We start from the raw sequence: 14,242 nt of genomic DNA on the forward strand, positions 1-14,242 counted from the left end.
CTAATTTGTATTTCTTTATTTTAATCGTTTTATATTAATTCATTCGTTTGTTTTTACACCGTTTTTTCCTCTAACTTCCACCCACTTCACCAGAAACGGCTCGAAAACCCCTGGTTTAGAGGATACCACGTAAATGGTATAGTAATCTTCTAATATAATAATAAAGTATTTATTAAAAGGAAAATAAAACAACATCTACAAAAACTAATTTAAAACAGAAATAAATATATCGAATCTAGTTCTCCGAATAATAAGGACACTATTATAATATTGAGATCAGGGTTTTCGTTACTAATCTTTTTCGAGGACACGTTAATAGTGTTATAGTTTACTAATATATTCAATGATTTAATTAAGGTGGAATTAAAGAGAACATTTCATTTCATACCCAATTCAGCTTAAAACGTGTCGAATCTACTGTTCTGAATAATCAGAAAGCTTTTCGATCACGGAAGCCACCGGTAGTTTCTCGCAAGGTCCTCATGTTGAGTCGCGTGTCATTTGCAAGTAAATTATTACTTTTCCGTTATATTCCCCCCTTTTCAATCCCAACCCATAGAAATATCTTTACCGCCCGGTTTAATATGAATATGGAGAGATGCGTAGTGAGATGTTTGCCTTGTGAGTCCAAACTGACCATCTCGTTTAACCTCGACGGCAGTAATAAACAGATGCTGCGCGAGCAAACAGAACCGTTAGGGAAAGTTCTGGCTCGAATAGCGTCCGGCGTCATCAAAACACGAAGCAAAGCGAGAAGATTAAAGCAAAACAAGGGGAAAAGTGAGACTCCGGAAGTGGATAAACCCCTAATCACTCTGTGTGTAAACGGAGATCACGTGTCTGTGGAGACTGTGAACTCTGATGCGTGGCTGGATGGGGCTGTGCTTCATGTGGGGGATTTGAAGTACAAAGTGGAACGAAATCCTCCAACATTCACTTTATCCGAGCTGCCATCGTCTCTAATGTCCGAGTTTCCAGTTTGTCCCAAGCTGGAGATAGAGTTTGGAGATCTCAAGGACTGTAAGTTCATGTGGCTCAAGGAAAGCTCACCTAATGCCCATATGAGCGGAGATCCAGACTGCTGGAGGGAGGCAGGACTTGAACGTGTGTTTACGCCATCTAATCTGGACATTGGTTTAAGGGTGATGTTAAAATGCACACCAGGGAATGGATCCAAGTTTGGGGAACCCAAGGAACTGGTGTCTTCCGGTGCAGTAGAAGCCGGTCCAGGAACATGTACCTTTGATAACAGGCACATTTACACTCAGAAGGTCACAGATGATTCTTCCCTGAGGGTTGTGTCTTATAACATCCTTGCTGACATCTACGCTCAAACTGATCTTTCCAAAACGGTGTTGTACCCTTACTGTGCCCCATACGCCCTAGAGATGGACTACAGGCAGAATCTGATCAAGAAGGAGCTGTCGGGGTACAACGCGGACATAATTTGCCTCCAGGAGGTGGATAAGTGTGCTTTTTTAGATGGTTTATCTCCTACGTTGGATGCTTTCGGGTTGGAAGGGGTTTTCAAAGTCAAGGAAAGACAGCATGAAGGTCTGGCGACGTATTTTAGAAGGTCAAAGTTGAAGTTGCTCGAGCAGTATGACGTCGTGCTGAGTGAGGCCTTGGCGGCGGATCCTCTTCATCGGGAACTGTTGGAGAAAGTGTCCACCAATCCCAGCTTGAAAGAGAAGATCGAAACCAGGTCAACGGTGTTGCAGGTATTTCACTGCAACAGATTAAAGACCTTAAATCAATGATTTGACTCCCATTGTCCAAAAGGGCTCCAAGACTTTTCCAGTTGTCTGGGATTTACTGAATCAGGCTTAAGGAATTATTTTTTATTTTTTTTAATTTTAAGCTTGGTTTAATGAAATAAATAAATGTAAAAAATAAATGTACTTTTTTTCTTATTAAACTAAGCTTAAGCTAAAAAATAAAATAAAATTTTTATACACACGAACAGTCATAAATTTAAGTTTTTACCCTTAAGATTGAAATTTATTTCATCAAAAATTCAGTAAAACCTTAATTTTGTGATATATTAAAATGTCAATGAACTTTTTCTATTTTAATAAATTTTCAAATGTCATTTATGTGATGGCATTTTTCTTTTATTTATTTATTTCCTTTCAATTATTTATTTTAAAATAATTTTGTTTCAGTGTTCATTTTATTTATTTATTTTACATTTTTCTCTCTAATTTCTCTAAAAACAAAATCCTGAAATAAAATAATATTTTTGTGTGGCTTATTTTAATCCTTGTTTTGTCTTGCTTCAAATTGTATCTGCAAAAACCAACAAAAATGCATCGCTTGCCCAATTTCTCAGGTGACCATTCTGCAGTCGTTATGCGACCCATCAAGGACATTATGTGTCGGAAACACACACCTGTACTGGCACCCTAAAGGTAAGCATTTAATTCAATTCAATTTAACCATATTGTTTTATTTAAACAGGAAATTATCCATGTTAACATCAGTAAATTATGGAGTGCCTCAAGGGTCTGTTTTAGGCCCTCTGCTATTTTGTATAAACACGCTGCCACTTGGTAATATTAAAGGTGAACATCAATGTGAATGAAATTACATTCTATTGTGTTTTCAGGAGGAAACATTCGACTGGTCCAGATTGCTGTGGCCCTGAAACACATGAAGCAGGTGGTGATGGAGAAGCATCCCGGAGCCAGGCTTATATTCGCAGGTGATTTCAACAGCACGCCCTCCTCCGGCCTCTTCCAGCTCGTCTGTCAGGGATCCGTCTCGGAGAATCATGACGACTGGGCCTCCAATGGCCCGGAAGAGCAGATCCAGGCGGGACTCGCTAACCCGTTCCAGCTGGCCAGTGCCTGTGGGGTCCCGGCCTACACCAACTACGTCGGCGGCTTCCAGGGGTGTCTGGACTATATATTTGTCGAGCCACATGTGCTGCAGGTGGAGCAGGTCATTCCTCTGCCCAGCCACGAGGAAGTCACCACCTATCTGGCCCTGCCGAGCGTCTCGCACCCGTCTGATCACATCGCGCAGGTGTGTGACCTCAAGTGGAGAACAAGTGACTAACATTTGCTTCAAACGTGTCCATGCACATCAATCATCAAATGCAAAATGCATTTGTTTACTTGGACCTTAAACAATTTTAGCCTTTAAATGATCAGATTTTCATTTCAGCATTGTATTTGTATTTATCATATAGGTTCATTCTCACTTGTACAATTTAATATTTATAATGAGGATGAATTATTGTGTGACATTTATTAAATTACACTATTGACCCCTACTTGGAGATATTAAAAGCTGTATTTAAAATGATCGTTTTTAAATTCTTCACTAACGTTGCTTTTCAAACTGGAAGAATGAAAATGGTTCAGAAAAATAATCAAATTCTCTTTAATAGACACACTGAGTACTATTGTTTTCAGTGATGCGCAAATGTTAACATCTCAAGAAAATTGTTTGGTTTCATGACTCTTTAAAGCATTAAACATGACAGTTCATCGTTCAAAAGCGACAGGTTATCACAGATTGAGCCTTTGTCAATACACAACCATACAAGTGATGCATTTCACTTTTATATCACACTTTTATTCATTACGTTTTTATGCATTTTAAAATAGGGGAACCGCTAGATGATTCCTATCATTAAATATTTTCAAAAGCTGGGAATAAAAACAGATGATTATGTCTTAAATATTCTGAACAGGTTTATTCTCAATTTAAATGGTAAATCAAAAGCAGGTCAGGCAAGTGCGTTCACATAGTTCACACACAGCGCGTTTAAGGCAATTGTGATTACATACATAATAAAAAGGCTGCTTATTTACAACATCATCAGACCAGTTCCTAATATAATCTTGTGCATGTTAAAACTAATGCTTAAATCAATGCATTGCCAATCTTTTAAGTGTGCTATTATAAGAAAAAACTTTCATTTATGAAATGCATGCTTCTCTGAGAATCTTTCCTTGGATGTATGGCATGCAAACGTTCGGGAACGATGCATTCGAAATGAAAAAAAGAGCTTTAAAAAAAAAAAAAATAGTTCTCATTATTAACAATGCTTGATGTATAAGTACAGATCTTAAGTGTAGTGCGTACTGCAGCACTTACTGTAACAAAAGATCCAGGAGCTCCTTAACAAATGTAGTAGTTTTCATACTTTGGTCAGATCTATAGATTATATAGCTACATACATCAAGAGGAATGAATCTGGGAGAAATGTCAGTCAAGGTCAAAGGTGCAACGAATCAAAAAATATAATGTTAAAATGCACTGCCAAAGATTGACATCAGCAGGTGAATTTTTGGTAACAATCCATTGAAAATGGTACATGAAGAGCTTCTGTGACAGATCAATCCACTAATCATGTCCTTTGGAACAGCACACATCCTGTTTGAACAGGAAGTGCAGTTTAATGTTTGGAGAGCTGCTCGGAAAGCCAGTCTAATCCCTCGTATAAACCAGTCCCTTGAGTCGCACAGGTCGCCTGGACATACCACTGATAAAGAGAGAGTGAAAAGGACAATATTAACATATTCTTACCAATAAACAGAAACATTAGGCATTTAAATGAATGATGAAACTTCATATTACATGTAACTGATTCATGTATACATTTGCTCCAAGGTAATAACCAATATTAAAAAATGTATTAAATGCAGCTTATAATTATGCATAACTATTATAATAATATTGCACATTAAGCTTTCTCACAGTTCTGCTTCGAAGTGCTTGCAATCCAAGTTTGTCCGTCATCTCACTGATGGGCATCGCATTTGGTAAATCTTGTTTATTTGCAAAAACCAGCAGGACGGCATCTCTCAGTTCATCTTCCTGAAGCTGTTGAATTTTGAAACAGAACTACTCATAAACATGTCACATTTACTGATGATTTGTGCACAATAAAGCAAAGGTTTTGACAAAATGCCCCAATTATGCTATTTTAAAGCTGTTTTGGACGTTTGCTATAATAGGTTCATATGCATCCGAGGTCAAAAAACATTTTAACTTTCTCATGATATACATTGCACATCATCTCATTTCTCAAAGAGGGAGTGAGTCTGGAATTGCTGAAGACTCGTTTCGACTCGCAGAATCGAAACTTTTATCGTGCACTTTGATCTTTAAAACGTTTGCAGTTTGCAGGCCTTTTATATTCACAAACAACAACATTACTCACTGCATGAAAGGTAATATTCGTAAAAGCATAATAGGGGCACTTTAATAGTTCCTCATGTGTTGCACTGCTCCAGAAATGCTTTTCCTCACCATCTTCTGAAGCTCTTCTGCTGCTTCTTGTGCTCGCTCGCGATCGTTGCTGTCCACAACGAAGATCAGACCCTGAACAAACAACAACAAAATGTGTCATTCAGAGTATCAGTCCGAAAATATAAAGCACAGGTTCTTCTCTTAAAGACTCATATCATACACACTGCATTGCACACAAATCTGCATCACACTGTGTCAGACTCAAATCAGTCGGTGCTGCCTAAACTCTTCAGATCATCAGACTGAATTGATCAGGTTTTGGCGTAAATGGGCACTAAGATACAACTTACGCACTACTAAATATTTTTGCGTTGCACCGTTAAACATAGTTGAAGCGTAACTCTTTGTATAAACTAGGGCTGCACGATATTGAAGAAAAATGCGATATGCGATAACTCATTAAATAATGCGATATTCGATACGATAATGCTTAAAGTGTGTAAAATAAACTTAAATTATCTTTAAAATATGTTTAAACTTATATAACCTACATACGTGTTTCACATTCTTTCTGTGACAAGAAAGCATCCCTACAACTTCTGAAAGTGAACAGCAGTGTTTTACTGAAACATAAGAACTGTTATTTTAACATCAGTGGGGTTTAGGGGTTCAGGTAGGCCTACATTAGGGTTATTTAACAACAGAAACTGAATAATCAAATGTAAAAATAAAACACTGCTTAGTTTTCACTGCAAGAATTAAATATATGCTGATTCTTATTAAAGCTACAAAAGTTATCCAGCCAAGAGCAGCGAGTGATTTTCTCTGTTTTTTGTTCATGACCCCAGTTATTGCAAGCCGTTGTAATATGCAAATCACGATATATGCATTTGCGATATTTAGATAATTTCGATATATTGTGCAGCCCTGGTATAAACTAAATATTTACGGCAGCCTCCGATCAGGAATAACGGTTGCACTAAAATATCAGACAGACTGAACTGCATCAACAAGCTCTTCTTTTACCTGACAGACTTCAAGTCTTTAGACATATATGATAACGCTGACATTTACACTCACTTACATTTTAAGTGAGAGAACATTATGTGAATAGATTACTCTGTTAGCGGCTCATCAATACGAACACCACTGTGTGCATCTGTCCCATCGGTCCGTGTTGTGCATGTCAAATAAAATCAGTCATAATCAATAAATGTTATTTCTTATGTTTTTTTGTATCAATACTTATTTATTTATCCTTATTAATTCGTTTCAAATACAGTTTCTGAATGTTAGTTACATATAAAAACACTTGTTATTCATGATTATGTGTCGTATTTAAAGGGGTGGTATAATGCCCTTTTCACAAGATGTAAAATAAGTCTCTGATGTCCCCAGAGTGTGTGTGTGAAGTTTTAGCTCAAAATACCCCACAGATATTTTTATATAGTATGTTAATATTGTCACTTTTTGAGGGTGAGCAAAAACACAGTTTTGTGTCTGTCCCTTTAAATGCAAATGAGCTGCTGCTCCCAGCACAGAGGGCGGAGCTTCAACAGCTCGTGTCCTTTTACCTCACACACACATGCACTGAAAATTTCAAAAACTTTTAGGTTAGTTGGTGAATTTCTGTAGCTTATGTGTAGTTCTCTTCTAGTCATTGATTAGCTTATTGATTTATAATCTATAAATCTTTTCCCCGGGGGCGGGGTTTATGTAAATTCTAGGGTTGGTGATGTCACTAACCCGGGAGGAATGTCGTGTAGTCTCTACCAGCCGTTTGTTGTAGTCCTTAAAAAGTGATTTCTTTAAAAGCAAATATCTCCCTTTGCTTTGAACTTTGAGCGTTGTAACTTTGCAGATGTTGTTTATGCTCAAACAGCAACATTACACACTAACTAAAGTTAGAAAAGTCAAATCATAATCAACCACCCCTATAATGGAAACATATTTTTACTGTTAAGTGAGCAAAAGTAATTCCCAGCATTTAAACAACTTCTGCTCACGGCTATTGGATCATCGAGGCTAAACGTCATATTATTATGCGACTACGCATTACTTCACGGAGAGCTTACGCCCTACTAGCTACGTTCTGCCTTACGAACAAATGGTGCAACGGAATCAAGTACAGAGTTAGTTACAAACTAGCTAGTAGTTACTAAAAGCCTCTAGTGAGGACTTTACGTTCCAATTAAAGAAAGAACTTACGAATGGCTGGTGCAACCCGACCCAGGGATCTTGTTGAAAACAAATGTGAGCCACTGTTTTCTAACGCTGGGATTCCTCAGAAGAATCTGCAGAGATGTCGGTGCTACACACAGCTTTATCACATCTGACTTATTTCTTAACAGCAGAAGCACTAACAATAATACTAACTATCCAACTCCCTTGCAAATGCTGAAAATGAGCCATTTTTGCAGTTTAGTTTCAATAAATGTCGTACAATACTTTTTGAAGGAAAATGTGATCTTCATATTAGGACCACTTTCACTGTACATGCAAACTGTAATATTTATTGCACCGTTAGGCATTTAAAATACTTTAAAAAAAGAGGCTTTGCTTTAATGACAATTGATTAGGCTGGTGAAGGACAGTTTGGTTTTGTGAGTGCAGAAATAAAGAACAAGCACGCCTGGTAACACTTTACAATAAGGTCCTATTAGTTCACATGAATCCATTAAAGGGGCTATAATTTGTAAATCGCTTTTTAAGGACTACAACAAACGGCTGGTAGAGACTACACGACATTCCTCCCGGGTTTGTGACATCACCAACCCTAGAATTTACATAACCCCGCCCCTGAACACGATTTATAGATTTTTCAAGACAGAATATGCTAATCAATGACTACACATAAGCTACATAAATTCATCAACTAACCATTCAGAAATGTTGTCTACATGTCACTTCTTCTTGAGTCTCTACATCATTGTCTGACTTCGATTTGAACATAAAAGGCTAAAAGTTTTTGAAATTTTCAGTGCATGTGTGTGTGAGGTAAAAGGACTCGAGCTCCTGAAGCTCCGCCCCCTGTGCCGGGAGCAGCAGCTCATTTGCATTTAAAGGAACAGACACAAAAACGGTGCGTTTTTGCTCACCCTCAAAAAGTGACCATTTTAACATGCTATATAAAAATATCTGTGGGGTTTTTTGAGCTAAAACTTCACACACACACTCTGGGGACATCAGAGACTTATTTTACATCTTGTGAAAAAGGCATTATACCACCCCTTTAATCGTCAGCACAAAATTCATGATCGAGTGAAATGAATGCCTTAAAGGGACTTTGGTATGAATAAATGTAGAAATTAACATTAAAGATGCTTATAAAAATGCTTTATAAGTATTTTTCATTGTTATTTCTAATGTAAACAAATTAAACCTGTCGATCGATTTTCCATTATCAAACATCCAGCAAAGAAAAGGAGAATTACATGAACAGAAGAGAAACTGTTCTGTTCTCCAAATCAAACTCTAGTAAAGGCCATGCCAGTTCAACTTAATCCTAATAGAAATACCAACATCCTCTACAAAGAACATCAACGGCATCCAGCCAAACTATAACTACACACCCGTAGTTGTTGTTCTAGCAGCTCACAAGGCTGGACGATCAAACTCAATCAGAACGGACATGGCAGAATGAGCAATTCATCGGCTGGAATGCTGCGACTCCACTGTGGTTTGACTATCTTAACGTGTGCGAGGGGACGTCCTGCTGTGATGTGAGGCCATCTATGCATATGTTTACCTGGGTATTCTGGAAGTAGTGTCTCCACAGAGGCCTGATCTTATCCTGACCACCCACATCCCACACGGTGAAGCAGATGTTCTTGTACTCGACCGTCTCGACGTTAAAACCTAAAGGAATCACACAGGGTTGGGTGCGTTAGCATTTAGGAGATAAAGATTTCTGCAGTTGTTCGCATCAAGATGAGAGTTTCAGGGCAATAAATCAATGGCAAATATCACAAGACCTGTCAAGTGCATGTGCGAGTCATGAAAATAATGTAACAATGGAAAAATCTTCAATGCTTCATTTCCTTTAGGCAAAATATCCTACATTTGACTTTAAAATGGATATTTTTGTGAGAATATCTCTTAATTTAAGGTATATTTATTATAATGTGAAAGTCTATGGGATATCAACACAGCATCCCTTGACTCAAGTCCCACATATAAATCTTTCATACATAAATTCATAAGTTTGAGTCTTTCAGTGTCTCATTTGCCCAGACTGGTGTATTTGATCTGTTATTTTACCTATAGTTGGAATTGTTGTGACTATTTCTCCCAGTTTGAGTTTGTACAGGATTGTGGTTTTCCCTGCAGCATCCAGACCAACTGAAGGAGAACAGGAAAACAAATCACGTCAAACACTTTGCATAAAATACTTCCTCCTATTCTCTTGTAAACAAAGTAAACACCCTAAAACGATACGTGACTTATTCACTGATTTATTTTACTATCATTTTAATTCATTTTGAATATTAGAAACAGCTCGAAAAACATAATTTAGTGGAAAATACCAACAGCAACATATACTTTTACACAAAATAGCCAGTTATCTAAGCTAACTCACAAAAACAGTTTCCAACTCACCCATGAGGATTCTCATCTGCTTTTTCCCAAACAAGCGAGAAAAGACGCTTGAAATGGTCAAACCCATGTTAAACCAGCTCAAAAACAACGAACTTACAAAAGAAGTGTAAAAGTCGAATAGTTATTAGAGGAGTGAAACTACAGGAGCACCGCTAGCGCTTTAGCACAGCAGCTTCAGCACTCAGAGGAGATCACCCTGCTCAAACTCCAGTCCACAATAACGCGTTCTTCTCGTTTTCTGTCACTTTCCTCGCTCTTTTCTTCTCTCTGTCCGGTTGGAAGTGTGTTTTGTGCAACGGTTTGAGCGAGACTGGTTCTTCTCCACGTCAGACTTCTTTTCGCTGCGGCTCCAACGCGGTCGAAATGACGTCACCGGTGCCACGTCACGAAATGAAGAGCCCGAAGACTTTAGACCAAAAAAAAAGAAAAAGACTTCAGACGTCAATTAAGTTTCTGATTGATTGTTCACCCACATGTGTGATCGTTTTAGTTGAAAGTGTTCAAACAGACTGAAACCTAAACATGCATGAGTGCAATGGGATATAGCTCACAGAGTAAGCAATATAAAATATTAAATATGTTGACTTATTTTTTTGTGCTTTCTTCTGATTAACTTTTGTTTTATTTTTTCTTCTTTGAACCTTGTTAAACTAATAAAGAAAAAAATGACTATCTATCTATCTATCTATCTATCTATCTATCTATCTATCTATCCTTTCATCCATCCATCCATCCATCTATCCATCTATCTATCCTTTCATCCATCCATCCATCCATCCATCCATCCATCTATCTAACAGAATAGAAAAATGCATAAATATTTTTCAATTATGATAGATAGATATACAGTGGGGAGAACAAGTATTTGATACACTGCCGATTTTGCAGGTTTTCCTACTTACAAAGCATGTAGAGGTCTGTAATTTTTATCATATGTACTCTTCAACTGTGAGAGACGGAATCTAAAACAAAAATCCAGAAAATCACATTGTGTGATTTTTAAATAATTAATTTGCATTTTATTGCATGACATAAGTATTTGATCACCTACCAACCAGTAAGAATTCCGGCTCTCACAGACCTTTTAGTTTTTCTTTAAGAAGCCCTCCTGTTCTCCACTCCTTACCTGTATTAACTGCACCTGTTTGAACTCGTTACCTGTATAAAAGACACCTGTCCACACACTCAATCAAACAGACTCCAACCTCTCCACAATGGCCAAGACCAGAGAGCTGTGTAAGGACATCAGGGATAAAATTGTAGACCTGCACAAGGCTGGGATGGGCTACAGGACAATAGGCAAGCAGCTTGGTGAGAAGGCAACAACTGTTGGCGCAATTATTAGAAAATGGAAGAACTTCAAGATGACGGTCAATCTCCCTCGGTCTGGGGCACCATGCAAGATCTCACCTCGTGGGGCATCAATGATCATGAGGAAGGTGAGGGATCAGCCCAGAACTACGCGGCAGGACCTGGTCAATGACCTGAAGAGAGCTGGGACCACAGTCTCAAAGAAAACCATCAGTAACACACTACGCCGTCATGGATTAAAATCCTGCAGCGCACGCAAGGTCCCCCTGCTCAAGCCAGCGCATGTCCAGGCCCGTCTGAAGTTTGCCAATGACCATCTGGATGATCCAGAGGAGGAATGGGAGAAAGTCATGTGGTCTGATGAGACAAAAATAGAGCTTTTTGGTCTAAACTCCACCCGCCGTGTTTGGAGGAAGAAGAAGGATGAGTACAACCCCAAGAACACCATCCCAACCGTGAAGCATGGAGGTGGAAACATCATTCTTTGGGGATGCTTTTCTGCAAAGGGGACAGGACGACTGCACCGTATTAAGGAGAGGATGACTGGGGCCATGTATCGCGAGATCTTGGCCAACAACCTCCTTCCCTTAGTAAGAGCATTGAAGATGGGTCATGGCTGGGTCTTCCAGCATGACAACGACCCGAAACACACAGCCAGGGCAACTAAGGAGTGGATCCGTAAGAAGCATCTCAAGGTCCTGGAGTGGCCTAGCCAGTCTCCAGATCTGAACCCAATAGAAAATCTTTGGAGGGAGCTGAAAGTCCGTATTGCCCAGCGACAGCCATGAAACCTGAAGGATCTGGAGAAGGTCTGTATGGAGGAGTGGGCTAAAATCCCTGCTGCAGTGTGTGCAAACCTGGTCAAGAACTACAGGAAACGTATGATCTCTGTAATTGCAAACAAAGGTTTCTGTACCAAATATTAAGTTCTGCTTTTCTGATGTATCAAATACTTATGTCATGCAATAAAATGCAAATTAATTACTTAAAAATCATACAATGTGATTTTCTGGATTTTTGTTTTAGATTCCGTCTCTCACAGTTGAAGAGTACCTATGATAAAAATTACAGACTTCTACATGCTTTGTAAGTGGGAAAACCTGCAAAACCGGCAGTGTATCAAATACTTGTTATCCCCACTGTATCTATCATAATTGAAAAATATTTATCATGCATTTTTCTATTCTATTCTAATATTTCTATTTATTTTATTTTTTTAAATGAGAGTGAAACTAATGTTTGTAAATAAATACAGCATTTATTCCATATATTTTAAAGGCACAGATCAATATTACAGGCACACATCAGCTCATCCTGAACACACAATAAAACAAGTCAAAGATGACATAACTGTGGTACATTAACAGTACATTAAATACAGTAGTAGAACAAATAATAGTGCATACATAGTACAGCAGTAATGCATAATTTATAAATTCAGTCATATACATTCTGTATTTGAAAGGCAAATATTGAAGGTAGGCAAGGCCATGAACATTAGAAGCAAAAATAGGCCAAATGATTTTATGTGGTAAATTAACTATACAGAATTTACTGAACTAGAATTATATATAAAGATATTCCATGATTTTCTCAAAAAAAAAAAAAAAAAACGGACACATAATATACACATATTTAGTGTATTTTCTTCTGTAGTGTTTTATCGTTTGGACAGTTCATCCGAGAGCCAATCCAGTCCTTCATATAAACCTGAGCCTTGAACCGCACATGTGGCCTGAACGAACCACTGAGAGAGAGAGAGAAACACATGTGACCTCACACATCATCATCTGCATTGAGTCTGTGTGTCGCTCACTCACCTGTCTTCCTCTCAGTGTGTGTAAACCCAGTCTGTCTGTCAGCTCAGAGCCGGTCATGGCTTTGGGTAAATCCTGCTTGTTAGCGAGAACTAACAGAACGGCGTCTCTCATCTCGTCCTCCTCCAGCTGAAAAGGTTCAAATGGATTTGATGCACGTACACAATATTACATGTAGACTGTGATTATACTCAACTAGTGTGATATATCTGATGATATAGATTACGTACCATCATTTTTAGTTCCTCTGCTGCCGTTTCAATCCTGTCATGATCACTGCTGTCCACCACAAAGATCAGACCCTGAATCATACACACACACACACACACACACACACACTGAATGTTCACTCCATAAGGGTGACATTTTCAAAGCTATAACTGCAAAATCACACTGCATAATGACACGTTTGTGTTAAACTCTTACCTCAGTGTATTGATAATAATATTTCCAAAGACCTCTGATTTTGGTCTGACCACCAACATCCCACACAGTGAAAGAGATGTTATTATAATCTACTGTTTCAACATTAAAACCTAGTGAGGAAAGAATTGGATATTGAATAAAAAATGATAATCAGACAGTCCACATATCAGACATGACAAATGTATTTATTTAAATACATAATATTTATCTTACCAATAGTTGGAATGGTTGTGACAACTTCACCAAGTTTGAGTTTGTAAAGGACTGTTGTTTTCCCTGCTGCATCCAGACCAACTTGGAGAAGAAATATTTACATTCATTCAAATAACCATAGACCTATTTCAGATTATTAATATGCAATTTTTTTCCCCCGTGGCCTAAAAATTATTTAAGAACATGTCATGATAAAAACAATAAGGGCTAAACTGTAAGACTTTAAACTCAAAGTGTGGAGACAAATATGCACTCACCCATAAGCAATCTAATCTGCTTTTTCACAAAGAGACGAGAGAAAACACGGGAGAAATAGTTACCCATGTTTAGCTTCAGAAAGACAGAACAGCTGTTCTCTATAAGTTAAAGGCTCGTATTGGTAGTGTGTGTTCAGTGTGTGTGAGTGTTTATATAGGCTGTTTGCTTTCGGTTTGACTGACAGCTCAACAACGCCACTCTCACACAAGACGCGCGCAGTTTCTCTCGCGGCAAATCCAACGCGTTCGATATGTAGTCACGTCATCATCACGTGACAAAACAAACTTTTTTTAGCCAACACAACAAAACTTACTTTTTTTTTTGTTGTTGTCAAATTTAAAGTTAGCTCACTTTAATGAAGTAAATAAATTTGTGGCAAATATGAGCAGAGCGTCTGGTCAGGCATAAATAGT

At 38.1% G+C, this 14,242-nt stretch overlaps 3 protein-coding genes across 3 annotated transcripts; 1 reads left to right on the top strand and 2 right to left on the bottom strand.

The window, feature by feature from the left end:
- The first annotated feature begins 425 nt into the window (after positions 1–425).
- pde12 (phosphodiesterase 12) lies at positions 426–3,306 on the top strand. Its single transcript, XM_084101160.1, has 3 exons — positions 426–1,721; positions 2,333–2,411; positions 2,609–3,306. The coding sequence occupies exons 1-3, from the start codon at positions 483–485 to the stop codon at positions 3,058–3,060; spliced, it is 1,770 nt and encodes a 589-aa protein (XP_083957286.1). The 5' UTR covers positions 426–482; the 3' UTR covers positions 3,061–3,306.
- Positions 3,307–3,371: 65 nt separating this feature from the next.
- On the bottom strand, positions 3,372–10,186 carry arf4a (ADP-ribosylation factor 4a). Its single transcript, XM_084101161.1, has 6 exons — positions 9,805–10,186; positions 9,466–9,546; positions 8,954–9,063; positions 5,266–5,337; positions 4,711–4,836; positions 3,372–4,495 (listed from the first exon to the last, which is right to left on the bottom strand). Exons 1-6 carry the CDS (start codon positions 9,869–9,871, stop codon positions 4,409–4,411), a joined length of 543 nt encoding a protein of 180 aa, XP_083957287.1. The 5' UTR covers positions 9,872–10,186; the 3' UTR covers positions 3,372–4,408.
- A 2,170-nt stretch (positions 10,187–12,356) lies between these two features.
- Positions 12,357–13,970, bottom strand: LOC311073927 (ADP-ribosylation factor 4-like). Its single transcript, XM_084100043.1, has 6 exons — positions 13,829–13,970; positions 13,572–13,652; positions 13,359–13,468; positions 13,163–13,234; positions 12,936–13,061; positions 12,357–12,862 (listed from the first exon to the last, which is right to left on the bottom strand). Exons 1-6 carry the CDS (start codon positions 13,893–13,895, stop codon positions 12,776–12,778), a joined length of 543 nt encoding a protein of 180 aa, XP_083956169.1. The 5' UTR covers positions 13,896–13,970; the 3' UTR covers positions 12,357–12,775.
- Positions 13,971–14,242: the final 272 nt, after the last annotated feature.

This window comes from Abramis brama (genome assembly GCF_963993115.1).
Source record: "Abramis brama genome assembly, chromosome: 23".
In the NCBI taxonomy this organism is placed as follows: Eukaryota; Metazoa; Chordata; class Actinopteri; order Cypriniformes; family Leuciscidae; genus Abramis; species Abramis brama.

Coding starts and splice junctions, on each gene's coding strand:
- LOC311073927 (XM_084100043.1), bottom strand. CDS start 13,895: ATGGGTAACTATTTCTCCCGTGTTTTCTCTCGTCTCTTTGTGAAAAAG. Junction 13,469..13,571: donor CACAACCATTCCAACTATTG/GTAAGATAAATA, acceptor TTTCCTCACTAG/GTTTTAATGTTGAAACAGTA. Junction 13,062..13,162: donor CAGAGGAACTAAAAATGATG/GTACGTAATCTA, acceptor GAACCTTTTCAG/CTGGAGGAGGACGAGATGAG.
- arf4a (XM_084101161.1), bottom strand. CDS start 9,871: ATGGGTTTGACCATTTCAAGCGTCTTTTCTCGCTTGTTTGGGAAAAAG. Junction 4,837..5,265: donor CAGAAGAGCTTCAGAAGATG/GTGAGGAAAAGC, acceptor AAAATTCAACAG/CTTCAGGAAGATGAACTGAG. Junction 4,496..4,710: donor AAGCACTTCGAAGCAGAACT/GTGAGAAAGCTT, acceptor TCTCTTTATCAG/TGGTATGTCCAGGCGACCTG.
- pde12 (XM_084101160.1), top strand. CDS start 483: ATGTTGAGTCGCGTGTCATTTGCAAGTAAATTATTACTTTTCCGTTAT. Junction 1,722..2,332: donor CCAGGTCAACGGTGTTGCAG/GTATTTCACTGC, acceptor CCAATTTCTCAG/GTGACCATTCTGCAGTCGTT. Junction 2,412..2,608: donor CCTGTACTGGCACCCTAAAG/GTAAGCATTTAA, acceptor TTGTGTTTTCAG/GAGGAAACATTCGACTGGTC.